Source organism: Chroicocephalus ridibundus, chromosome 4 (genome assembly GCF_963924245.1).
Source record: "Chroicocephalus ridibundus chromosome 4, bChrRid1.1, whole genome shotgun sequence".
NCBI lineage: Eukaryota > Metazoa > Chordata > Aves > Charadriiformes > Laridae > Chroicocephalus > Chroicocephalus ridibundus.
Genome location: NC_086287.1, coordinates 52,771,989 through 52,799,084, shown reverse-complemented (window position 1 = coordinate 52,799,084; position 27,096 = coordinate 52,771,989). Strand labels below are relative to the sequence as shown.

The following is a 27,096-nucleotide window of genomic DNA, read 5'->3' as shown; positions in this document are numbered from 1 at the left end:
CTGGAATCCCCAATGGGACCTCCCACTACTGCAGGTGCCATCTCTCACTGCAATCCCAAATCCAGATACAACAAGGAGAAGAAAGAAACAGGAGGAAAAAGACTGGGAATAGCGCAGAACAAGCTGGCTTTATATAACCAGTAGTTCACTGGTTATGCCAAATAGATACAATTACTGTCTAAAAATGCAAATTAAGGTATCAATAGTCCCCAAAATGACACGACACAACTTCAGCCTTCCCTGGACGTTCCAGCAAAGTATTATCAACTTCAAACAGACACCACACACAGAGCAAACAAGCGCACTCCTTTTAGAGCTCCTACTAAAGAATAATTACCTGACAATTCAGTGCAATTCCTCGTCTAGTCAAAGTTAGGCTTATAAATTTAATTGCTTAGCAGAGAAGCAACTGGATTTTCAGAAGGTATTGATCTGACGTGACGTGTTTCCAAAGTGCTAATGCTTCCTGCCACACACACACACACTTCACCCAGTTAAAAGCAAATCACTTCAAGGAAGCAAAACACTTGTAGTCATGGAATAAGGACAGACAGAAGTAACAATCAGAAATGAAAACTGTGCAGTAACTTACACTTTCTGGAGTTCTTCCACCAGGGATTGGAAGGAAACCTGTTCGGAAACAGAGCTGCAGCTTAGAAAAACAGAAGAGAGCAAAACAATCGGAAGAGTTGAGGGGTAAGGAATAGGGAGCTTCACCCCTCTGGCACTGGATAAACTATGAAGCAGCCTAATGATTTTATCTATCTGGCTGCTACTGATAAAATTAGCCGTTGCTCTCCAATTCCTGGCAAACCAATAATACCAAGTCTGCTGCAAGTTCCAGGAAAACAAAAGCAGGCCCACTCCATCCTTACCGGGAGAGGCCGAGGTTCTGGACCAGTGTCCGATCAGTTAACCTTTTGTACTGTCACTACCGTACCCCCCGCCACAGTTATTCCGCTTCTCCTCTCCCATAAAGGATTTTCTAGAAATTAAGTGCTCTCCTGAGCTGTCTGAGCAGAGCTGGGTGTCAAGGAGAGGCACTTCCCAATGGCACTGAGTGCACATCAAAAATGATAATACTGTGACAGTGCCACTGAACACAGACATAAACAGAAGGGGGCTAAATCACACTTGGGTAAGCGTGGATTAACATTAGAAAGCTCAAATATGCATAACGAAGCTGATGCTTTGTCAGCTGCCTACCAACCATGCTTGCTGCACTTGGCTTCTGACAAAAAAGCAACCCACAGCCATTTCAGTACGTGGCAAACTTAAACCAACCCAGAACCGCCACTGAATTGGAACCTTTATATCTGCCACGTTTCTGACACTTATGCAAAGGAGGTCTTTCACAGACGTATCAGCTTCCAGACCAACGCTGGAAGAAAACAGGATGCTTTGCCAACGGGCTTCAAAGACATCTTCACCTTTTTCCCTTGACTTTTGCAACCACAGCAAGATTATTTTAGATTTAGTTTACGTGTAATAGAAGTTTTAGATGAAAAGTACTACCTGCTCCGATTGCTGAATTTGCAGACTTTGAAGTTCTTTTCTCAAGGATGAGTTTTCCGTTCGCAGTGCCTTTGAAAGCAGACACACAGATAATGAAAGACTCATTTGCTGGGGAAAAAGTGTTAAGCTTGACGGCAAAGTCTTTTTTTTTTTTTTTTTTTTTTTTTAGAACAAATGAAAGACTTCGAAAGCCTGAAAGAGACCCCCCCCTCTGCAGCAGCTGGAGCCAAAGTATTCAATGGACTAATTATTCATTGCGGACAACTCAGAGTGGACTGCAATCTATAGGAAGCTAGAATCCAGGGAAACAAAGATGTGCTCACATCTTTGGCTGTTTAGTAACCTGACAGTTTGCTAGCGTGCCAGCCCTCCCCGGTACAGTGGTCACGGTGATACACCTGGAATTTAGGGACACTAAGAAAGTGAGCAGTATCTTGGCTATGCTCAGGTAGACAGGACACAGCTTTCCAGCAAAATCCAGTTGAAAACAGACAGGGATTTTTTTTACTGGCTTTCCAGATTTCTCATCATTAGCTCCTTAACAAACAGGACAGGAAGAAAACGCCTTTAGCATCGCCCCAGAAGTGTCACTGGTTTATAATCCATTTAACCCTTCGGATTACCAACTAAGCGAAAAGATGCAAGAGCCCCATACTGCCAAGTTTTGTAAAAACACCCGTTCCTAAAGACAGATTTGTTGCAGATTGGGCGAAACATACAGCTCTGGAGACGTATTCACTTTATTCCAAGACACCAGACAAACATCCTAGCAAAATCTGCTCTAGACTAAGCAGAGAGAAGCACTTACTGCACACCATCAATGCTCATGCTTAGCCCATCTCACCAAGAAGGTTTTAACCTTGTCTCCACGAGATGCTTTTCCTATTCAACGGGAATGATCTCAGACTGCACTATAAGCACTCAAACATACACTTTGCTCAAGAGCACTTAATCCCTACTTCCCCATAAAAAGATCGTATGAGAGGTTTTACCTTCAGTTCCTCCTCTTTATTAGCCACCTGTATGAGTCCTGCCTCAAGCAGCTCTTCAACGGTCTTGATTTTATCATCCCTCTCTCTCATGCTGAGAAATCAAAAGTATTAGGAAAAACAGAGTTAACTTTTGAAGGCAGTTTAGTAGCTACCAACAATAACCATGCTGCCAACAAAACCGGATTATTTTTTTTTTTAGCCTCTGATTCAAAAGAAAAAAGTTTCTCACCTTCTCTCCATCTGTTCTAACAAGTCTTTGTTTGCCTATGAAAAACACAATAGGGTAATCATTAATTTGATCAATAATGATTTGGGATTTTAAAAACATAAATAACTGGAGTGCATCAACTTAAGCAGAACCTTAGTTACCACACTAATCCGGAAGGGAAAAGAAAATAGGGGCAGAATGTTCTCATGGTGCATGATTAATACCAATGCTGAAAAGATGTCACCCTTTCAGGGGAGGTACAGATCCAGCCCAAACGCCTTGATGATTTTACACTGATGGACTACAGGAGTTCTGTCGACAAGATGCTGCGGGACACAGAATCCCAGTGAACCTAAGGAGTGTTAAGCATGCCGAGCCCTATGCAGCATCTAATCCCTAGCAGCCAGCTCAGTACCTGAAAAATCTGCCTCTTTCGAGCATTTATTGAAACCACAAGCTCCACCTGAGGCTCACTCAGTAGAACATTTATTATTTCTCCACAACACCACACTACGAGAGACCACACGAGGAACATAAGCCAGCTACCAAGGAAAAAAAAAAAAAAAAAAAAATCAGCCCCACTATTTCCAAGAGGACAGCAAATCAGCCAGACCCAGGGGAATAAGGCTGCAAATCTGGTTCTCCGCCAGAAGAAAGGGAGCTGCTCCAGACAGGGAGCTGCTGGCTAGCAGACACCAGTGCAGAAAAGGAAATAAGTTTCCTGTACTGCAAGTCTTTTTCCAGTGTTTCAGGAAGTTTTCTCATTCCACAATAGTACAAAGTCAGGGGTGTTCACAAGAGCTCTCCCAGGCAACACTCACAAAGGAGATGGGGCCGAGCGACAGAAGAGCTTTGAACCTGCAGCATCCTGCATGAGTACCAGTCAGACTGGTGGCAGCAGGGGTGCCATGGGCAAAAACACCAAAGAGGAGGGACAAAAAAACATCATGTTGTAAATAGTTTTCCCATTCCATGGGTCTGTTTTTTGGTTACTACTGGTTTGAGGATTCATTCCAGGATGGAATAAAACAGGCAAGGTAAAGATCTTACTCTGGTCTCCCCAAAGCCCAGTAAGAGCCCTCTCCCCTGCAAGGGCCAGTTGCTCATTCGATTTTTTTATTCCCCAAAATTGCCATTAAAACTGGAAGGAGTTACAGAAATAAGTCTTTGCTTGTGTTAAGCTGGCATTCTTTGGTGGGTGGGGGTGGGGAAACCCAACATTTTGTTTGGACACTCTTGACTAGGTCTAGAAGACAGCCTTCAACACTCCGTGGAACAGTAAATACCCAAAAAGCAACAGGTTTTGACACCAACCAGCTCAGCCTAGGGCCAGCTTAAAAAAAAAAATACTTAAGTTAAAAAGAACAGAAGATGTTTGATACAACCTCAGTGAACACTGGCTATACCTGCTCAGACAGGAGAGTCTGCAGCTTCTGAACTTCAGCTTGCAGAGTTGCGTTTTGATCCTTGAGAACCTGTAAGGAAATTTAAATGCTGTATCAGTTCAGAACGGCAAACCCGAACTACAGCATTTTCATTTTGGCAGTGAGTAATTAAACAGCACAGAAGTCATTACAGAGAGTTCTTTGGAAGCTACAAGACTACAAAGAATCCTTTCCCCTTCTTCCTTGCTTTTCTAGATTAATACTTTAGTCCTTATGTTCCCATGAGAAATTCAGCTGTTACCATCTTTATTCCCTGGCAGAGGATCAGACCAAGTGTGAGAGGCAAGAGAAACTACATTTTCCTCCTAAAACAGTATCGGCATCATGTCAAGATTTGATAGCTGCCTCTTACAAAACACTCATCTGGTGAAGCAAATGGTCTAGGATCACCTCTCCCATTCTCTTCAGCTGCCTTAATGCTGAGGATGCGCAGCAAGGAAGCGGGAGATGGGCTGGCACAGCTCCCACACTTTGGTCCAACTGCAGGCTGGAAAGAGGCGAATCAGGAAGACAAACAGCCATACTGCAGACCTTGCCTTCCCTCCAGCAGTCCACAGCAGCCCTTAACAGAAAGGCCACCTGTCTGTATTTCTCATATATATTTTTAAATCCTCCTCTATTACTGCTTTTTTGTTTTACAAAGTCTTTTTAAAGACTTGCTAGGTGCTTTACAAAAGTAAAGAGCACGACACGTGATCTATGCTTCAGAGCCAAAGCTTTCCAGGGACGACACAAGCAGGAAGGGACAGCAACGGTAAGAATTAAAAGAATTACTCTGTTCTGAACCTGCCTGTTCTCTTTTTCATGTGCATGGGAAAAAAAGGAGCACTTCCTCAGGTGGAAGCATTTAGTACAGAGCTGGTCTGGCTTACATTTGGGATCAAAGACAGGAGGAAAAAGAGACTAGAAGGGCACACAATATTCATGCTGAGAGCAGGCTATGGATTTCCACAGTACCATGATGATGACAGTCTGTGTTCAGTTCCCTGTTCACCTTCCAAGAACTGCCAGGATTGCCTCCAGATGATTTTTGCCACTGAGTTGATTTCAGCACATAACCATCCACAACACCTCCAAGGCCTTTTTCCTGCGTAACAGTTGCTACAGAAACCATCACTCTAAAGGAAGTTCAGATTATTCTTCCTTGTACTCATTTTCACCACTTCATCTCCCATTTTAAAGTGTTTCACCACCCAGAAAGCCCTGAGAGCATCACTAAAAGCTGCCAACTTACTCAAGCCTACCACTTCTTCCCACTCTGCTCTCCAGACTGCTTATGCACCCATTACCCAGCGCATGCTTCACTGAAAAGTCAGTTGATAGCTTTATTATGAAAATCCACTAAAGCTGTACTCTGTTTCCTATTCTATTAATTGAGCAAACTTCTTCCCTCTTGTTCTCTGACAGCTTAAGAGAAACTACAGAGCCTTGCAAGGGATTCTCATCAAAGTCTCTTTGAAAGTGCCACTTTAATATCTGATCTAAGTTTACCACCTGCTTGCTAACACCTTCAAAGAGCTCCAGAAGACTCCTGAGGCATGGCTTCCCCTACAAAAGCACACTGCCTCCCCCATACCCACCCTCTCAGTTCCTCGCTAGCAAACCTACCACCTTGACATGATGAGATTCAGAGTGAGTGACCTTCCACCAAAAGCATCAGAAGAACCACAATACCCAACAGGGGCTTTAAAGGGGTTAAAAAGATGGAGTCACCACCTTTCTGGAGCAACAGGTCTATTTCTAACAGGTGAAGTTCAGAAAAAAAAAAAAGCCCAAGGTGGCAGAGGGCAAGGAGGAGTTAAGCTGCTCTCTGCATACTCCATCTAGAAACAAGTACCAGCTTTGCTGTGCAGGCCCCAGATGTCAGAACAAAAAGCTCCAGCAATTTAGCTGCAGCCTTACAAGAAACAATTTGGAAGACAGCAGGAGAAAAATAAGCATTTTTACATCTACCTTGACAGGGAGGGAAAAAAAAAAAAAAAAAAAAAAAAAAGACCTGACAGCACAATAACCCAAGCAACAAAGACTCACACCAACGCCTTGGAAGTCATATCAGAAGGCAGAATGCAGGGAAACCTCAATTGCTTTTACTGAAACACCTCCTCTTCCAGATTTGAAAGACCTCACTCTTCAAAACTGCAGACACCACACGTAACTTGTGTTACCCCATCTCTTACTTTGCTGCAAGTCTGTTGCTACTACTGTGACATCCCACGTTGCTTTTGCCTTGCAAACAGAATACTGCAATTTACCTTAACACCCAAAAATCAGTTCTATTTTACAAATCAACATTCAATTGCATAAACTGCTCCACAACCTCCAAAGCCTGGAAAACTTCCTGTAAATAAGCACAAGGATAGCTATTCTGTATCTTACCTTGAATTCTTCTTTTGTGTTTGAAATCTGAGCAAGCTCTTCTCGAAGCTGATCTTCAAGAGCTCTTATCTTGTCATCTTTGATGTGAATGCTGAGATACAGAAGAACAGTTAAACATGTTTCCTCACCCAAGTCTTACAAAAAGCATCTATTCAAAAGAACATAAGAAACTGACAAATATTGTTTATCACATCCCAGAGCTATTTACCTTTTCTGCATCCTTTCCAGCTCATGTGCAGCAGCAGCCTAGATATAAAGAGGATTAACACAGACTTAGGATACATCACATGATTCAATCAACCTTTCATTCCACGATATTAAAAAGCTAGAACAAGTCATTTGGCCTCTCAGCACATGACTCACCAGCAAGAGTGAAAGGGGTAAGCTTGTCTTCGTGCACTTCTAAAACACCAATATATACCAGGCAAGCATGCAATTACGCAAAGGGAAGAAGCTCTCCAAGAGATTGCTTTGACAAGCAGGCTTATCTCTAGTTAAACACTTCATTTCCACCTCTATAATGAACAAACCACATCGCAGTAACAGAAGGGCAGAACTTTGTTTGGTTCTAAAAAGATGATTATGGTGAGGTGGGGGTTTTTGTGTGCTTTTGGATTTTTTAGAGGGATTCCTATGACCCTTGTACGCAAGTGCCATGACTGCATATTCAGGCACAGTTGTGTTCACTCCTGTGAAGTGTCCTGCACTCGGCACGCCTGCAAATCTAAAGCTAGCAAGCAAATTGCTTGGATATCTAAGTAGGAAACAGATTTCACTGGTGGAGAAGGGAGGGTAATCAGTAAGTCCACCACCAGCTATAAGAACGCTAGGGAATCACGTATTAGCCTGATTCTCTAATCTCACACCTTTAACATGCTTAAGCACAGCTCAAACCAACAGATCTGCATTTGCATTTATGCCAAAATAGGTAGAAGGAAGAGAGTATATTTAAATATTAAATGGACATTTATTTTACCTGTTCATTTGTCAGAGCCTGTAACTTCTGTACTTCTGATTTCAGTGATAGGTTCATATTCTGTAAGACCTGAAGGAAGGGGAAAGAGAAATACATTTGCACTTTGCATTGGTAAGTTCACTCTTCAGTGCAAAGTACTTCAGGTCACTTTTTGAAGGAGTCTAGAGGTTACAGCAAGGAAAAAAACTAAAAGTTTCTTATCAACGGCTGCCCAGCATCAAGCACTGGCTTTGCCCAGGAAGAACAAAATCAGGAGACTTGTAGCCAAAGGAGGTGGTTCTAGATCTAAAGGCAGCCACCTTGTGGGCTTCATTTCGTACGTGCAGCCAATGAGCCCCTCCCTGTACAAGCTGGCATTTACACATGCTTTTATTATACCTTGAGCTCTTCCTCCTTGCTGGTTAAGTTGGCATGTTCATTGCCTAATGAGTCCTCCATCTGCTTTATCTGTTTGTCCTTTTCCGCAATCCTGCACAGATGAGAAATGATGAGATATCAGTACTAAAAGGTCTTGGATGCAAGCGGTACACTAAGCATCAGGCTAAATACAAGATACATGCTGGCCCTTAATACAGCTCCTATTCTGAATCCTGCTGACAACACGCTTTGGGTGGAAAAGCTTTTCCATCCATTTTACATGCTGTTTGCTTGCCAAAAACATATAGGACATTCTCTAGCTCTGACTCAACACAACAACTACCCCATCTCCCAAAGGGAGAAATCTCCTGGCACAGCCATACAGCCCAAATACTAACGGTTCTCATGGTCACGCACATTCCTGCACGCTGCACTGAACCCTGCACACAGGCAGCGGTAAATAAGAGAGGAGATGTTGCTTTCTGTGTAGCAGAGAGCCACGTACAATGGACTCCAAACCTGAGGCCAGACACGGAAGGGAAATCCGCAGGAAGCAGTTTCCGAGCTCTTAAGTCAGTCTCGTGAGAAGTTAAAAGCACAGACAGCAACATCTTTCACCAGTCCCTCCCATACGCGTTGCACGTGCGTGGAGGAAAGACAGCAAGCATTAAAAGCCAGTAACACCTCTGAAATACCAAAGGAAAATGAACACTCACACTTTGTGTAGTTCTTCTGCCAGCACTGAAGCTGAGGTCTGCAAAAGGAAAAAAAAAATATATATAAATAGCTGAAAGTAAAGCAAGTCAAAGAATCATCATCTACAGTGAGCCAGGAATAGCATTTGTAAGATTTGTCTAGTTATTTTAAACTGGCACAGGACAATTCCAACTATTTCCTGGCTAAGGAATGTTGAAGGAATACCAGCACATACTAATGTCCCTTCTGCTTTGTCCTAAAGCAATACGAAGGGAAAAAATGAACCATCTTATTTGCCCTTTACCAGATTCAAACAAGCCATGGGGATCACCAGCACTTGTTTCCCAAGGATTAAGTGCTTTACGGGACATTCTGCTGACAAACCACTCAAAGAATTTAGAAAAGAAAACCTTGCACAGTGCATCAGGACTTGGGTTAGGAACAGAAACAGCTGCATAAAACCAGCAAGCGGGTTCCCCCGCTCCTGGAAAAAGCCTGTTCCTATGTGGCCACCCACAACGGGGCAGGAGACACCCATCACACCGGTTATTAAGGGACCTCTGCAGACTCTTCCACATTCAGTTTGGTAGCAGCTGTGGCAGAACTTCCATGTTCACTTGTGCTTCAGATACATGGTTCTCCTTATCCGGCCTTAACCTCCCCCAAAATCCTGGATCTCACAGAGCTTGTGCCCATAGGACCCTACAGCAATTCCTGTACTGCCTTATCCAGGTCATACCATAGAGAACAGCATCAGAGAGAAAAAAAAATAATCAAAGGGAACAAACAGTTCCAGTCCCAGAGGGTCTCCTTAATAACCAAAACAGTTTCATCAACCCTGATGTCCAGAGCAGTATCCAGTCCAAGCTCACCTCCCCAAAGTGTTGTTTTCACACACAATTTCCATGGTGGAAAAAGGGTTCTGCATTTTCATGGCTGGTGGGGCTACATGCGGAAAGCCCAACCCTCCTTTAAACAGCCTCCTTGTGTAACTCAGACCAAAAAAGTAAAGTCTCCCTAGGGATTTATTTTCAAAGCCCTTTTAAAGGACTGGGATGGAAGGAGCAGGTCATGAAGATGCTGTAAATCCAGAGTGTCTCCCTCTTCGCTGCTCTCCCCACACAAAGGGTTAAAACACCAAGCTCTTCAAGCAAAGCCCAATGACACATTTTCAGTCTGACGTTGAACTTAATCAAACCACATCAAGCACATCCATGACTAAAAAACACAGCAAAGGAACAATCTCCACTTGTGCCCATGGAAGTTAGGGCCTTGCTGAGCCCATTTCTGTGACCTAGCTCTACAGGGAGGCAACTTCAGCAACTTTGAGGTTTTATGTAGTGTTGACAACAGAAATCATTTCTCAAAGAAACTAGTCAAATTAAAATTTCAGATATTAAAAGAATTGGGAAAGGCACTGTGCAGGTTTGGCGTTTTGTTTGGTTGGGTTTTGGGTTTTTCTTCTTTCTGCACAGAAATCACCACTGGAATGAACAAGCAGCTTTATATGGGAGCTACCATAAGACAGTGTTTCTCAACTCAATGCACAAGGGAAAAGTACGATCAGGAGGTTCACAGGAGGACTGCAAAGACCCAAGAACCACAAGACAGAATTGTACACATGCAAAGCTACAGAAAACAAACATTCAAAAAGGTATTCTATCCTTTGGTTATAAACAACAGCTGCTACAGGAGGAAATAATTGGACTTTTTTCCCCCAAAAGAACAGCAGAAGCTTAAGTTTTAAACCAGTTTGAGAAACATTAGACAAGAGGATGCTAACAAGTCTTTGCTTTCAGCATTACATATATCATACCCAGCTACAAAAAAAAAAAAAAAATCTGATTTTTAATGAAACTTCACAATCCAAGGCTACAAAAGAAAGTCTGAGAACATGCTGTACCTGGGCTGCCATTTGTGAATGAAACTTCTGAAGCTGAGCATTCAAAGCATCATTCTGCTCTATCAGCTCCTTGTAAGAGAGCACAGAAAGAAAAGCAGGCTGAGATCTGCAGCTAGACAACTTTTCCTAGGATTAGCTCTTAGCCATGATTACGTTAGTAAGAACAGTTCAGGATTTATATGTCAGACACTTGCAAAAAATGCTATTTTTCTCCCCACTAAGATCAACCCATTTGAGTGGAAGCATAAGAACCTGTTCTGTATCAAGAGAAAAATACTCCCTGCCCCACCACACATCATTTGGTTTCCCTGAAGCCCTCAAGAGCACTGTCCACGCTGCCTGTCACCACCTGATGCCAGGAGAAGAGAGATCACTCCAGAAGAGCTCAAACATCAAAAGTACATGGCTGCTCTTCCAGGGTGTTCCCCAGACCATAGCATCACTTCACAGTTTGGGAAATTGCCTGGGTCAGCACATTTTCCTGACTTTCCCAGAGCGTTTCTCAGGTCCGAGATAGCCCCAGACCTCCTCACAGCACCACACGCACGGTCTCAATCCATAAGTGATGATATAGACTGGCACACAGTTTACTCATTCTTTATTCAGTGGGAAAGCTTTACTAAAGCCAGATTTCAAGGCTACTCCTGCATTTCCATAGGCACAAAGTGGGAGGGAAAATACAAACCCTTAAGATACTTGAGCAATATTACCTGCACCTGCATTTGCATGGAGTCCTCCGCAGTAGCTCTCTTTTGCTCAGCCTCCATTAACTGCAGCATCCTCTGCTCCAGCTGCTGTTTTGACACCATCGTATCAGTAAGTTTACTGTGCAAGCTCTGGATTTCATTGTCTTTGGCCACAAGCTTATTCTGCACATCTGTAGCAGAAACATCAGGATTTTAATTCAGAAGTAAAATATTTAACTTTGGGGGGAAATAACTTTCAGTGTAAACAGGGAGGCTGATTAGAAGCCTCATTCCATCAAGCCAAGGTTCAGCTCCCTCATCAGCATTCAAACTCACTGGTATCGCAACACACTATTTCCCCGGGATGCCGAAGCAATACTGACTTCACCTGAGCTTTATTTAAGCCATTTACTCCAAAATGCCCCTTTTTTACAAATGGCAACAGCCAAATCACTGCAGTAAGTGTTATTAGGGAATTCTGTGATACGTGCCTTGCTGTGCTGCTTCATGTTCTGCTGTTCTTTTCCTGAGATAAGCCTGGATTTCTTCCCATCTTCTCTCTGCATCCTGCTGCTGGACCTTCACATTGAAGAAAGAGTTGATGAAAAGAAGTCTAACCTTTAATTTATTTTTTGAAACATGCAGAGTGCCTCTCTCTTTGGTGCTATTCCCAAAACATATGGCAATGAAGTAGAATTGTTTCTTGTTTCCATTAGGGCACATCAGAGAGACAGAGTGCCCTGTAATCCTTCTCCCAGAGTAGTTTAGCCTATTCATTTGAAAGGCAAATTGTGAACAGGATTTTATTATAGGCTCTTAACAGGATGGTTTCTGTAATATGGAAGTGTAGCATCTTTGCCCTGTAAGCTCAGAGTTAACACCAGAAGCCAGACTAGCCATGCATCACATGAATCTGCATCTAGTAATTAAAACATGTCTCAACTCTAGATACCAACTCTCCACCTGCAAGGGCTAGAGGCAGGGACAACTTCTGGTAACTAAGACTTAATTGCAAATATGAAAAAAGTAATGAGCTCTGGATTGGCTTACTCACTCAAAACAACTAGGTTTGCCTTCTGAAAAAAAATAATTAATACAAAAGTCCTTTTCTTCCAAAGAAGAGGAGACAAATGCATCCAGACGCCAGTCCATTTACATCTTAGCACTTAAAAAAGTATATTTAAAAATTTAAATATACATTTAAGCAAAAGCATGTAGTTTCAAATAAATAAAAACCATGCAAGGACAATGCCATCTGGATGAACTACTCCAAAGTACCAAATCTTGCTGGAATTTTACACCCATAGAAAGCTGAGTTCAACACCCCCAGTTAGGCTTTTTAAAGATATTTACCTGGAAAGGTAAGTTTCACTTCACAGGGAGGTTTGTAATCACTCAAAACCCAGAGTATTGCATAAAAACATTAAATAATCCCATAGGCTGGCTCAGCCTATCTGAAAATAGATACTTGCACATACAAAGATGGCAGAGAGATTTAGTGGCCAGGGAAACAGCTACAGCAATTCTCGCACCCCTCACATCCCGCCTGATTCAGAACTTGGCTCAGACAAAGCCTCGAGCGCAACTTGAGAGGCACAAAAAACCCAAGTCACCTTTAGCTGTGCAACCGCCTGCTCTGCGTTCTTCTTCTGGAGCTCCTCTTGCTGCAGCTTATTGCTCTTCTCTCCCAGCTCATTCATCAGCCTGGCGTAATCCTGGCGCAGCTTGTTCAGCTCAGCCGACTGCCTAAAAATAAAACATTTTCACAGCTTTTCTTACAAGAAGCACAGGCCATAAAAACAGCTACTCAAATATCAACATCAAGTCCTATACTTGGGCAGGGTTTTTCCCCCCCACCCCACTGCTTCATCCTAGGAAAGGGATGAGGGTCAGGTACTCTTGGCCATCAGCACAGCAATACAACCCCCTGAGTCAGAAACAAAAGGTCAGCAATAAGCCACAAGCATCAGTTCCTTTAAAACGTTTGCAAGCCGATGGGCGTAATTTGGACAGGCTTATATAAACAAAAGAGGCTGAGCATAAGGAAAGGTCTCACATGGAAATTCACATTCCTTTCCTCTTCCCATAAAGGATTATTGATCTCAAACTTACTCAAGCTTATTCCTCCTGGACTACTAACTGCACACATCTCTTTGGACTATACATTGCCTCCTGGCCTTATCTATTAACTTATGAAGGTATCTGATGCGCTCTCTCACTTAGGGAGAGAAGATGCATTTGTAGAGCTCAAGGGAAGAATTCTAAAAGGCTCCCTTTTGTCTCTAACTGAACAAAAAGCATTTTATTTTTATCTTTAAGTTTGCCCGAATGAAGGATTTTTCAAGGTAACTGAGAGATAACAATGAGTTATTGCTACAAAGAGGGCACCCCTAAAATCAGAGTACCCGTTCCCTTCTTCTAGTGCTCAATATAGTGACCTGCCTATATATGTGCAATATACGTATGTGAGCAGAAGGCACCTCCGCTGAGCTGTGCTTGGCCGCGCAGAAGCTGTTAACAGACCACCCCACACAGAAGCAGCATCTCTGCAAGAACAGCATAGCCAGAAAAGCAAGATATGGAACCCTTTTTAACTCCTGACAATGGTTTTAATGTTCTAGTCCCCAACAGTAACAAATCAAATATCTGAGGGCGTATAAAGTGCCAGTTTTGCTTTCTATAGGCTGAAGCTCGCTGTCAGCAATTTACTCATCTGACTCCGCACCTTACTGGGGCACTCAGCTTTCACCACAATAAATACAACCCTCTCTGCCAGCTCAGGGGCAGCTCAAGTCATAACTCACAAAAGACAAAAACCTTGAGATGCCTTTTTGTTTCTCCAAATATTTGCGACACCAGCAGATAAATCCAAGTGCCACCCTAGCAGTACCATTAACTGCAGGGTGCTGAGATTTTTTTTTTCTTATTGCAAGACTGATTTATAAGTTCAGAGCTGTTGTTCTCCCAAGAGGCCAGTATCAGCGCCTCTCCTAAAGCCCCAGGGGAATGGATACATACCCTGCCAAAAACACCAACTGTGGCTGAGCACTTCTGCACTTTTCCATTCGAGCCTCAGCACCCACACTCTTAAAAGCTCAGGCTTCAAACTGATAGAAGACAGTAATCTGTTTTGAAAGCCTTGACTCGATGCAAATACAAATAGCTGCCTCCCCAGCCCAAAATAACCATGTTCCTACTGTAACCACAAATTCAGAGACAGCCAAGGAGATGGAAACAAAAGAAGCAGAAGCCAAGACAACTCCTCAGGGAAAGCTTAAAAACACACAGAGCTTCGAGTAGCTGCTAACATACTTGCTCTCCATTTGATTGGTAGAAGTACTGACAGCATCTCTCAGGATACCGTTTTCCTGCTTCAGGTGGCTTATTTCTGCCTCCATCTGCTCACGGAGTTGCTGGAACTGATGGGGGGGAAAAAAGATCAATTCTAAAACAGATTAAACTAAGGAGAAGTAAAAGACCAGCAATAGTAGGTAAGATATCACCATAGTTTAATTAAACAAAACTAAGTGGATTTTTTGGAAGGGGGCACTTCCTTCCTCACACCCCCACTCTTCAGTTAAATTAGGCAACTCAGACCCTCTTGCTCAAATAAAAGCACTGATTTCTTTTTATACCAGTGTACCAACTGTGCATCAAGGCAACTTTTAATTTTTAAATACAAGTAGTTCTTTGAATACCAAATGCTCAGCTGTATAACTTTAGATACTTGTCAATAACTGGTTATCAATAAATAATGTTTCCAAAAGGTAATAAATTAAATGCACCACAAATTAATATTACAAGTTTACAAAGCCTTTAAATAAAGCAGAAAAAGTATAAGATAACTAACAATACACTGATTATAGCATGTAAACTGCAAAAGGCTAGTCCTCATCTAACACCCTGAAGTCAAGATTATGAAATATATCCTTTATTTAGGCAATAATATGCTTTGATCGCATTTGCAACATGGTTCCAAACTGAGGCAGAAAGAAGCCCTGATAACCCAAGGCTGCTTCAGAATAGTGCGAACAAAAACAAAAGACAGGATTCAAAGGAAAAAAAAAAAAATGGACTCTGCATACGCAGACAATGTTATAGCTGGTCTTACAGCCCAACAGCCTACTTTGGAAACCCTCCAGCCCTACACCTGTAATATCTTCTTCCTCCTACTGGTGCCAGTTTGTAGATATGTTTGACACCATTTCCAACACCCAGTTTCATCAAATGGCTGACTCACCAGTGAGGATTTTTTTATATAAAAAAAATCCAAACAAAGGTTTGCATAACAACCACAGGAGGAGACAGCCATGCCTTGCAGGGCAACCACCTCTAGCTTGGCTTCTCTTGATTACCCTTCTCCTTTGTGGTTTTGTTTTTTTATTATTTATTTTTAACGCTAACAGATATACAACAGAAGCAGGGCCACAAGCCCCATACAACTAGCAGCTTTGACAATAAAATTTCAGCTTCCCTGCAATGCTGCAGCGCATCGGCAGGGGGAGCAGACCCAGAGCCTTGGCTCCTCTGCGCATCCTTTCTCCAGCTTCGCCTGCGACAGCAGTCAAGTTGGTATAAGAGGGTCCATTTGTCTTAGAAAACTTTAAGTCAAACCTTTTAATCTGATGAAACAAACTCTTCTGAAGTCACTCCATTTCAGCGCAACATCAGGAGACAGTAACAAGGGTCTTAAAAAAATGCAAGTGCTTGCCCTTCAAATAGTCTCAGCAAAACACTCCCCCAGGCAATGATATTTCTTATATATTATGCTGTTGTCACTCTGTACTATAAATTTTAAAAAATTAGATTTATCAGCTGGTAAGGGTCAACAGAATTTGTGGCTCTCTGAAGTTGAGTATTTCAATTAGATTTTACACTTTAATTGAATAACATTTCAACAGCATACCACAAAGCAAGAGTAACTAGATCAAAGACCGGCTGCCCAGCTAGCACTGATCTTTCACAGGCTACAAAAGTCACTTATGAGAACATTTTGTCTCTCCTTTAAGTCAGGAAACTGACTTTAACACGCAGTTTCCCATCCTCATGCAGATGCGTTACACCAGCTACCAGCACATCGTATTCAACGCTCATGGTAATTAGTGAAGCCAATTTCTGTGGAAGCAAACACCAAATGCTGTACCCTGGCTAAAGCTAGAGGCTGATCTGCTTGTGCATGAACATCAACTCCAACAGTTTTGGTAAAGGTTTTACCTTTATCTTCATCTGCTGAGATTCTTGGTAGCTAACGTGTATTTTACTCTGAAAAGTGCCGTGCTCCTTTTCTAGCGTGTTGATGCGCTCTCGCATTTTCGCTGTAAGCAAGCCGTTTCTCTCCTTTTCTGCAACCAGCTCCTTGGGTGGGAAGGGAAAGGAAAAAGGGAAAAGAAGTCATCTACTGCTCCTTTCTAAAGTCTAATAGCCAGCCTTTTAGGATAACTAAAAATATAGCAAGAGTGCACCAAACCAAATTCAGCATCAGTCTTCGCTCAGAGAAATTACAGCGTTAGACCTGACCAAAATTCTAGCATCTTTATGAGGATTTAGCATGATTTCACATTTATTAAAAAGAGGTTTTCCAATTTCAACACTGATCTTCTGTTGTCTTAGAAGAGCTGGAGACTTATTTCTATCGAGTTTGGCCAAATTACACAGTGCTAACAATTAAAACCATGGATATCACACAGGGCAGAGCTTAGATTTTCATCCCAAATTTACCTGCATTCTTCTGTTTTGCTAAAGAACTGTGACAACCCCAAGTTTTGCAAAACACAATAACGTAGGTAAAGAACTGTAGCAAAAGAAGAGGGCATTTGAAAGCAAGTAATTGCTTCGTAGCACGTTGCAAAGCCAACAGTTTTGCCAGAGGAGATGGGCTATTAGTACCCAGCAACAGCCAGAGACACCCTGAATCCCACCAGCATGATGCCGTATTATAGCTTTCAAATGAAAATACACATTGCTATTTAGATTAATCATTTGTTAGCCTGTAATTCAACCCAGACACATGAGAAATCCATAGAGCTGCTCCTCTGCAATATAAATGCACTTGGTGTAGTAAGCAAAAACATTAAGTGCAGCTTTCAGCAAGCTCCTGTGGCAGAACGAAGTATTTGTAGCATCCAAGTTTCAGGTGTCTCCATCTACACAGCACAGCACGCAGCTCCTCACCGTGCCAGAGAGCCTTGACACATAATTTAAGTGCTCTAAATTATTAGCCTGAATACCCTCCATCTCTTCAGAGTCATGATAGCTTCTTCCCCGTTTTAATTTAAATAAAAGCTATTCTCCCTTTTAGGTCCAACTTACTAGCTTCAGGAGGCTGCTCCCCCCGAATGAAATAAGGGACACGAGTTCCCAAGCCCATGTTCACAGAGGCATTTAGGAACCCAAGTCACAGCCCAAGTTTTAAGTCACTTTTGCAAATACAGTGCAAACAGCTCGGCACAAAGCCTTCTCCGTGTTATATTTGCATCTGATGAGATGCAACAAATATAAGGGCACCAGGACGTATTGCAGCTTCCTCCTACCCCTCCATCAGTTCCACCATCCACCTGCAGCCCCCAGTGACCCTGTCAGAGCTGTGCGGAGATCCTGGGAAGATTAACTTTCACCTCACTCATGCTTTGCCAAATACCTCTGAAGTCACGCACCTCGTGCTCTCATTTATCCTCTCCAGTTATCATTTTTATCAACACCCCTGCAGAGACATCTCTGCACCTTGAAGTCCCTCTATGGCTTTTGGCAGTCTTTTCAGAGAAACATATTAATTAGAAGGTAAGAGCTTTCTGTCAAGCTGAGCTTTTTCCCCTGATATTCTAGCACGGCAGCAACTTCATTTTTGCCCATCTTCTCCCAGCTTTCAGGAATGCCCATTAATTTCTCTTTCTCCCTTCCCTCCCCAAGTCGAGATGGCAAAACCCCCAGTGACCCCTATTCCTCTGCAGAACCTGCCTTGCCTTCACAGGCACCACTTTGCAGATGTTGTTCTCCCCAGCTGCATCAGCTTCCCCCACACCAGGCTCCTTCCTACATTCCCTCTGCTTCTCCACCAGCAGAAACCTCCCCCCCTTCATCCTGCAATCCTGAAACAGAGCTGCTTCTTGCCCCTCAAAACATCACAAGTCCTTTCTCTATATATTGACTATCACAAACCTCTCAATCACATAAACACCTACCTGTGCCCTGCCAGGAGCTCACACAATATCCACTCTCTTCTTCTCATCTGCCAAGGCTCCCATCTCCCGTGTCCTCTGGCCACTCTGCTACCATCTTTAGGGCTTTCTGTGCCTAACTTTTGTCCCACGACGTGACCTTCCCGTGCCTAATGCCCATGTGCTTCCAAACTAGCCAAAACACAAGAATCCTCCCCCCAAAAGGCTCCAATTTGCTCCATATCTGCCTAATTATTTGCTCTACCGTAACTACTTTCCTCTGAAATCTTCACTAAATGAAAAGAAGTCAAGTTTCAAAAACTAGCCTTGACAGTGGTGCATCAGCAACCCTGTAAGTCTAAAGCAATCAGAGCAGCAACTCAAGGGGCTAAGCAGGCAGCCTGCACTTTCTGCGGCTACCTTCTTGAAGAGAACTGATAATTGTTGTGCCAAACAGCACACAAGCATGTGAATGCTGGAAGACATACCAAATTAAAAATGCGATGCAGAAAAGTTGTTTAACATTTGCATCCACAAAACCGTACAACACTCATGAAGGAAATGTTCTTACAGTAGCCTTCTGAAAAGAAAGAGAGTCTCAGCTTGAAAATTTCAGTAAATGAACTCTCTGGAAAAACTACTGGGAAATAGCTCTGCATAAATGCATTAATAGCATCATAAAATGAAACATAGTGTCTTGGTAAGCTTTCCCAATGTAAAAACCTCCACCTTTCAATTTATACTAAGCTCAGCAAACCAGCATTTGCTGCCTGCAAGTCCTACACACCCCTGCTCCTCTCCCACAGCCCTCTACAGCCACAAACCTCTTTAGATTTACCTGGGTTAGCTGCTTGCACTGCTCCTTTGCAACGGCTGCCTCCTCCTTCATCGCAGCGAGCATTTTCTCTTTGTCTTGTAGCTGATGTACAGCTGCAGCGGACTCAGCCTTGCTAGCCTGCAGCAAAAGTACACAAAAATGATGATACACACCAGAGGTACTTGCAGAACATGCTAGCAGGCGGCAGAGCAAACTTGAGAGGAAGAAACAGCCCCTCCTGCCCCCGAATTGCACGTCTGCACGGCGTACATGGCACCACCAGTACCCAATTCTGCTCTAATGGACCCTGCAGCGCCGATTTCATTAGAGAAGGAAATGCATTTTCAGACATACTGAAACCAATTAAGAGAATAAATGGGCTCTTAAGGTGCTTCCGCATTGGAAGAGAGCTGCTGTGGTGGCACTGGGGAAAACAAAGAACAGCCATTAAGAGAAATAAAGGAAAAAGACACAGAGATGCTGAATCATTCAATAATTGAGGTTGGAAGGGACTTCCAAGATCACCTGGTCCAACCCACACTCATGGACAACAGGAGAGCCTCCAGTTGTCATAATTATGTTTTTGCTGGCACACTGACACACAAAGTTTCAGAGATCCTACAGGGAACAGAACTGGACAGGAACGATCCCCACAACCCTGCCACTTGTATACTGGCCCTAGAACGAAGTAACTGTGGGAAGGGGCAAACCTTCTAAAGCCTTGTGCTCAGACTTCACTCCGTGACGCCTGATAACTGAAGAAGCAAAGAAGCATCAGCCCCACAAAAGCACTCTGAATTTGTTTGGAAGTTTAGTGGTATTGTGTACGTACGCAGTGCAACACACTATCAGTGTCTTGCATGAGCTACAGCCGGGAAAGTACATTTCCCTCTACAGAAAATTACATTTCTTGGTTGTATACAAACCCAGGAATCCACTTTGATCCTACAGGTTTAGCTTTAACACCAAACCTTCCTTTAGAAGAAAAAAAATACAGCAAGCAAGCTGGCTGCTATTCCAAATAAAACAGGTAATACCATTGCAAGGGTACCACTGTTGGGTTGTCAGTCAAGCACTGAAACAGGGGCCCAGAAAGAACATGAAGTCCCTGTCCTTGGAGGTTTTCAAGACACAGATGGAAAAATCCCTGAGCAACTTGCTCCAAATTCAACATTGACCCCATTTTGGGCAGTTGGACCGCATGACCTCCTGAAGTCCCTTCCAGCCCACATTATATGACGTGCTACTCTGTTGCGTTACTCGAATTGACACACATCCAGTTCCCCATTTCTGTTCTGGTACCATATCTGCAGAAGAATACAGAATTGCAAGACTTCAAATGTGACAAACAGGATGTTACAAGCACAAAGTGACAATCGTAATGAGTCATGGGAGGGAGGAGCAGGTATTTGGAAGACATTGGTGGTCACCCACTCTCTTCTGTCTTAATACAAACATTTAAAAATAAGAAAATAAAGACTGCTGAGCACTGGCACAGGTGCGGTCAGTCCCTGAAGGTTTCAACCCAGACTGGCTAAAGCCTTGAGCAGCCTGGGCTGACCTCAGAGCTGGCCCTGTAAGTAAGAGGGTGGACTACAAACCCCCCGAGATCCTTTCCATATCCAAATTGCCCTACAATCCTATGAAAAATATCCATAGTAGTCAGCAGGCTAGAATTTATAGACTTAAAAAACACAGAAATAGTTGATCGAGTGCACAGCTACAGTAGGTTTTTCTTAATTTCTACTATAGCTTATCCCATTTACACATCACTCCTGAAAGTCACCAGATAGCCTTCCCCTGTGCCAACACACAGGCGGCAGCTGCAGCCCTACCTTATATACCCTACTCTCCGTGGTTATGTCTGCTCTTTACGAGCGGTCAAAAGCCTGTCTAGCCAGCCCATGGGATGGCAGATGGCAGCACACAAGACATCTGACAATCGCTTTCTGCATGCAAAGCAAGCGCCGACCAGCTGGGAAAAGTCTCCCAAAAACAGAATGCAGAAATCACAACAGAACATTGATATCACTAATTTGACAGCATCTCTTGCAACTTCTGCTTATTTAACAGCCTTCTCTCCCCCCAGCCCAGAGTCATTCACCTTCTGCAAGACATCATGAATTGCACTGGATTTTTCCTTTAACACCTCCACTATGCAACGGGCCTCATCTTCACTGAAGATCATGTTCTTCATGGCCATTACAAAGTCTTTAAATTTTACTTCAGCATTCTCTGCAACACAGAAGGGAGGATATATTTACTTTGGACTCTGTACAGAATTATTTATTTTGCCTCGAAACAGCATGCAATAGGGTATCATTATGCATTACATTTAATTTCAGTCTGAAATGCCAAGAAGCAAGAGGTCACGAACATTCAATAAAAACAACTTATCTCCAATTTAAATCTGATAACAATCTGCCAGCTGACAGTTTTAGGAAAAAAAAAATCCCACCACTTTGTTTGTGCAGTTGGTAACATTTATAGTGTTGCTAGCAAGACGACAAAAGCATAACACAGATTTTGTGGGGAAAAAATAGCATGAACGTGAAAACTTGAAGAGTCCTTTCTAGTGTATTGTGATAGTAATTCAAAGTGAGCTCTCAGTTTAAAGGACAGCCTGGCTCCACAAGTAATATGCAAAAGACAAGGTAACAAATTTAAGAACTGGCACATTTCTGATTAGAATATACAGGAATCAGAAAAATATTCCATCATTTTAAGTTTGGAAATGAACTGCTGCAGGAGGAGTTCAGCAGTAGGAAAATAAATCAGTAAGTGTTTAAAAAGACATAAACAAGGAAACAGGATTCAACCTAACTATGCTCTTGCAGGAAAACTTGTGCATTAAAAAAACAGGCTGCACACACACAGGTCATTAGGTGGCCCCCTAACTTAAGTAAGTGGAAGCACAAAACCGAGGCATCCAGTATCTCTGTCAAATATTCACCAGTGCGCAAAAGTTCGTGAAGGGATTGAAGGGGGAAAAAAAAAAAAGGAATCTTAAAAGTGGTGTTTGGTTCAGAAAAAGCATCCCAAAGCTCATGGAGAAGCGTCCAGGTTTCCCATCACAGGTACTAAAAACGTGCCACACAAACCCAAACCTCTCCAAAGTTTGAAAAATGAATGAAGAACAAAAAAGTGCTGGTGATACTAAGCCCTTAAGAGAAATTACCGAGCATTAAAACAAATCACTGAATAACAGCATCCAGGGAGGTGTGGGGGAAGCACTGAGAACTTCCAGCATGCTTTCTCCTCATCCTAAATCCAACTGAGTCTTGGCCACAGACTTCAGATCACATCACTGCTGCGCTGACATCACGAATGATGTGATGCTGTTACCAGGAATGTGTCAAAATCCTGGGAGCAGAGGCTGGTTAGCCAGGAGTCTACCGCAGCTTGGCCTGGACCAGCCTGAGCCCTGTGCTCCCTCGAGGCAGGAAGATCTTGCCCTTGCACCCAAGAAGCTTACAGTTAGAATGGGGGAAGATTTCTATATTGGGAGGGCAAATCCCAGCTGACACAGGAGAATTAGGAGCTTGTATAGAAGGTTACAGCTTGCAAAGGAAATGAGAAGGGACGGGTGCACATGAGAGGCTTTGACGCTGCAGGGCAGTAATACGCAGCCATTGAACTAGAAGCACAAGGGGAGCCTCAGGCAAGTGGGAATCCAATCTAGATACCACAAAGAGTCGCCAGGAAGCTTTCAAGTGAGCATTTTAGAAGACACTCCAAAAAGAGGTTTCAAAGAGTGCAGTCAGTGACCAGACAGTGTTGGCAAGCCAACCTTCTGTACAAACCTGAGCAGGGAGCCACTGCTCGGTCAGTCACTTAGTTTCTCCTCTCTGGCTGCGCACAAATTTGAGGGTCTCACCTCATGGCTCACTAAGTTTGGCATGCTTTGAGCAGGTCAGTGGCCTATTTAGCATTACAGGGTGGGACACACCGCTCATGAATCACTCCAGGCCTCCACAGGAGAGGATGAAGGAAGCTCCTCTGTCCCAATCAAGTCCAACTGCATTAAAAGGAAAATCCGAAGTCTTGCTGGGAAGTGCCAGACTCAATCTCCACCAGTGATTTGCTTTGGGTAACTCTGTGCTGCACTCAGAAATACACACTGGCTCATCAGCCCAAACTAGCTCCGTGAACGGCCCTAGAGCTGCGCTCCCAGTCTCACACAGACTCCAACAGCTCATGTTGAAAGCTCCAGAGTCCATCACTGTTAGTGATGCCTGAACTATCTACTGTAAAACTAGCTCACATGCATCTGTGTGGTCTGTGATCACCCGTTTGCTCGCTATGAGGATACAAAAGCCTACAGTCAGCGTTAAAAGGATTCAGATGGCGCAGCGCCCTTTCAACAGTGCCAAAGACAGGGGAGAAACAGGCACAGACAAGAACCAGTGTCCTGCAACCACAAATCTTTTCCTCAAATCACTTTTTCCAAGCAAATAAGAGAGCATACCCCTCCCCACATACACAGCATGCCTCCCCTGTTCAGGTTTCCAGGCTGAAGGAAAGGAAAGACAGACCTAAGACAGACCACATTATTGGTTCCTTACCTTTATCTGTTTCATTCTTCAGTTTCTTGCCACTGCTCTTCTGGATCCCCTCATTCATGTTTTGTTTTGCTACTTCAACCACTTCTCGCTTTTCCAAAGTGCCAGTGTCAGAATTATCCATCAAAGGAATATATGTAGTTGCTTGAATAAGAGGTTCATCCACCAAAACTGTAATCAGAAGTCCACAGGATGCGTTAAAGCTTTGTAATAATTAACATCAACGTTTTTAGAAAAGGTACATAACATACAAGAGAGTTGGATTAAAGCATCTCTAGAGCTAGTTAGTTACAATCTCTGTTTCTATTATCCTTCAGAGCTTAACTCATTAAAGCTCTTCAGGTAAGTTCATTAAATAAAGGTCTCTAATGCATAGTAATTTAATAGCTTCAATTAAATTTCTATTTCCAAAGCTGCCTTTTAGCATTTTAACAAGTAGCAGAGAAGAACCTTTAGATTTTGACTTTCATTTCACTTTAATGAGAAAGTTGCAAACATGGCATCAAATGAGATCGGTTTACTTGTGGCTGCATATGAAGTCATTCAGCATCTCTGAAGCACAAGTATAGTAAAGCCTTTTGCCCCTATTCTGTTAAAAACCGATACCTTACCACCAGCATTCTCACCCAGATTACATCACCAGTGAACTAAACCGTTTAGGCAGATTGCGCAGTAGGGATAGCAATCAAGCTTATTTCACATGCAGACTCAACTGCACTTAATGAAGATATCTCATCTGTCAAAGCAGGCTTTAGGCATCATTAATATTCAGAGAGGTACCCAGAGGTACTGACCGACCTCGGGCCTCCATTCACACAGCACTGCATAAATGCGGTTGATGATCAGCCTCTGCCCAAAGAGCTTTTCAGCCTGCGCTGCTGAGACAAAAGCAGGGGAGGGGAGAGGAAGAGCGACAGACCAGGGACAACGTACAGCCAGCAACAAAGCTGGATCTGCTGCTTGTCCAGCGCCTGAGCTGCTGGTCCACTTTGCCTGCAGGACGAGACACTACCCGTGGAGCTGTGCCACAGCAGGAAAGCTCATTGACCCAAGGCTGATGGACAACAGATGCCATACAGCAGACCAGAGAGAAGAGGAACTGGGTGGGATGCAAGGTTTCAGGCCAGACGAACACGCACTCCTGGCTGCCAGAGAGCTGGTTAGAAAACACTTTATATTCTGGCTGCTGTTAAGAAGCAAAATAGGCTTATGGACCATTTGTGTCACCTGTTGGGAGTCTTTCCACTTAAGCAGCCTGCAAACACCTGCAGGTACACTGCAAACTCAGAAGTGAGGAGAGCTCTCCTCTAGCAGAACTATCCACCATCTAATCCACTTACCATCTTCACCTTTCCCCTTCTTCTCCTTATTAACTTTCCCTCCTCATTTTATTACCCACCTTTCAAAAGTCTATTTAATATCAATGAGACATCTTGCAGCGTCAGTAACATCCGAAATCCCCATAGTACTGTCTTGGCTAATCTGGATGCCCACTACAGCTAATGTTTGCTCTGTCATTTTGAAGAGGTGGCTTTAAAAGAAAAGAGCTTGCATTCAAATAATGCATGAGCTATTTCTGTGTAGCACTGACAGCTTAGCTTTAATGCTGGCTGAGCTGGTATCGACGCTTATTTGAGTATTAGCCACATACAGACAAGCTTGTGGTTAATGAAGTGGTCCCTCAGAAAGGGCACTGGATGCATCAGGAAGAGCACAAAAACATCCGTAAAAGACAAATCACACAGCAGGTTCCTCATCAGTAGTTTTCTTTCAGGAATAATCTGGAAGTTTTTCAGTTTTTATAAGATACAGGAACCATACGCTACTTGGAACCCCACCAGGGTTCCAAGAACCTGGTCTGACCAGGGCCAACAACTGATCTGGACCCTAATGACCTGATCAAAGCATAATGGAAACAGTGACCAACACTGTCTACTCCAGGAGCAGTCCACCAGCTGCCAACTTCTCCATAGCTGTCCCAGTAAAGAAGAGTTTTGAGAAGCTAACAAGGTGGCCTCACAGAACTTCATGGTCACGCTCTTCCCAAAGGCCCAGACACAACGGCACTCATTGTGAAAAAACAATCACAGAGGCAGACTGCGCCAACAGGAGACAAGAAACAGCATCTTGGCAGAGAATGAGAGATGACAAACAGTAAGAGCCTTGACAGCAAAGATGAGCAGTTTGTGTTGGAGCAACGGCTAGCTAACAAAAGGACAATAAGAGAGGAACGTGGTCAAAGCAACTGGCTAAAAAAATTGCAGTCTTGTTTGGGGCAGACAACTGCAGCAGTTCTAGACATGCCTCGCTCAGAGCAACTTAGAGCCTGCTCAGCTTATACTCTAAGCTAACATATTACTCCTCAATTCAAGGGTGGATGTTTGGATCCAAAAGAGCTCACGGAAAGGTGCACATCATCCCGTGTGCAGTGGTACCGGATGTTCATAAAATCACAGCATCTCAGGCTGAACAATCTTTCCTACCTGGAAATTAAAGTACGGATAGAAAAAAGGTTTTATCAGGATTATCTGACCTAAGTCACAGACTGTATTCTCACCGTTATCAACTTTCTGCTTCTTTGCAGAGACTTTCTTCTTTCCCGATACATTTTCTTGCTTTATCTCTTGGTGGAGCAGGACCGGGTCTTGCTTTTTGGCAGGAGATACAACAGAATCAATCTTACTATCTTGATCATCTGTAACAGACAATTAAGACAATATGCTCTTCTGTACACTCTCATCATCACTTTTAAGTGAGTCAATCTGTAATAACTACCGAAGTCCACCCCCAGAAGAGAGAAACCCACGTATTTTAAATCAGAACAAAGTCATCCATATATATGTACACACACGCTCACAAACACATATGCTTCCCATATCAGATGAGACCCCAAAGCAACAGAAAGGTTTAGGAGTCAAGAGCCACAGCACCTAGTGTTTTGACAGACAGGAATCTTATCTGCAAGCAGAACGTACAGCAACGCAAGGAACAGTTTAATAAACCCAATCCAGGTTTTACTGCGACAGAGCAGACAGCACATGTTACCCATATCAGTTTCTCATTTGCAGGAAGTATTTTATTCCCCTCCATGAACCCACCTGGGTATTTTACACACACACCCCCAATAGCTACTGGGACTGTGAGAAGCAGAAAATAAGTCTTTCACATTAGGGAACTGTTCTTTTAAAAAGTTGTTTCTAGTGAGAAATTTTTTATCTTTTTGGACAGCCCCTGCTATATAATATTCTTGTCAGAGCCAACACACACAATACGGGGTTATGGTGTTAGCTCCTGTAATCAAGGATAAGAGTTAGTTGTGGCTGCCCTCAGAACAGTGCTTGCAGACCACATTTTAACCATGCCACAGAGATTTTTGGAGAACACCCACAAACAAGATTTTTTTTTTTTT

General features: G+C 43.2%; 1 protein-coding gene across 11 annotated transcripts in view; it reads right to left on the bottom strand.

Moving 5' to 3' along the window:
* The window catches only part of KTN1 (kinectin 1), a 77,235-nt gene that overhangs the window by 25,526 nt on the left and 24,613 nt on the right, over positions 1-27,096 (bottom strand). For 9 of the 11 annotated variants that reach the window (XM_063332385.1, XM_063332389.1, XM_063332390.1 and 6 more), the window contains exons 3-22: positions 26,245-26,382; positions 23,691-23,858; positions 21,230-21,360; positions 19,147-19,263; positions 16,369-16,509; positions 14,467-14,573; positions 12,768-12,900; positions 11,646-11,733; positions 11,179-11,345; positions 10,469-10,537; positions 8,586-8,623; positions 7,891-7,981; positions 7,513-7,581; positions 6,745-6,782; positions 6,537-6,627; positions 4,122-4,190; positions 2,737-2,771; positions 2,508-2,598; positions 1,516-1,584; positions 593-630 (exon numbers count right to left, since the gene is read on the bottom strand). In XM_063332385.1, coding sequence (XP_063188455.1) covers positions 593-630; positions 1,516-1,584; positions 2,508-2,598; positions 2,737-2,771; positions 4,122-4,190; positions 6,537-6,627; positions 6,745-6,782; positions 7,513-7,581; positions 7,891-7,981; positions 8,586-8,623; positions 10,469-10,537; positions 11,179-11,345; positions 11,646-11,733; positions 12,768-12,900; positions 14,467-14,573; positions 16,369-16,509; positions 19,147-19,263; positions 21,230-21,360; positions 23,691-23,858; positions 26,245-26,382 — 1,888 coding nt within the window. The remainder of the gene's footprint in view (positions 1-592; positions 631-1,515; positions 1,585-2,507; positions 2,599-2,736; positions 2,772-4,121; positions 4,191-6,536; positions 6,628-6,744; positions 6,783-7,512; positions 7,582-7,890; positions 7,982-8,585; positions 8,624-10,468; positions 10,538-11,178; positions 11,346-11,645; positions 11,734-12,767; positions 12,901-14,466; positions 14,574-16,368; positions 16,510-19,146; positions 19,264-21,229; positions 21,361-23,690; positions 23,859-26,244; positions 26,383-27,096) is intronic. The other 2 variants (XM_063332388.1, XM_063332394.1) reach the window with 1 other exon arrangement.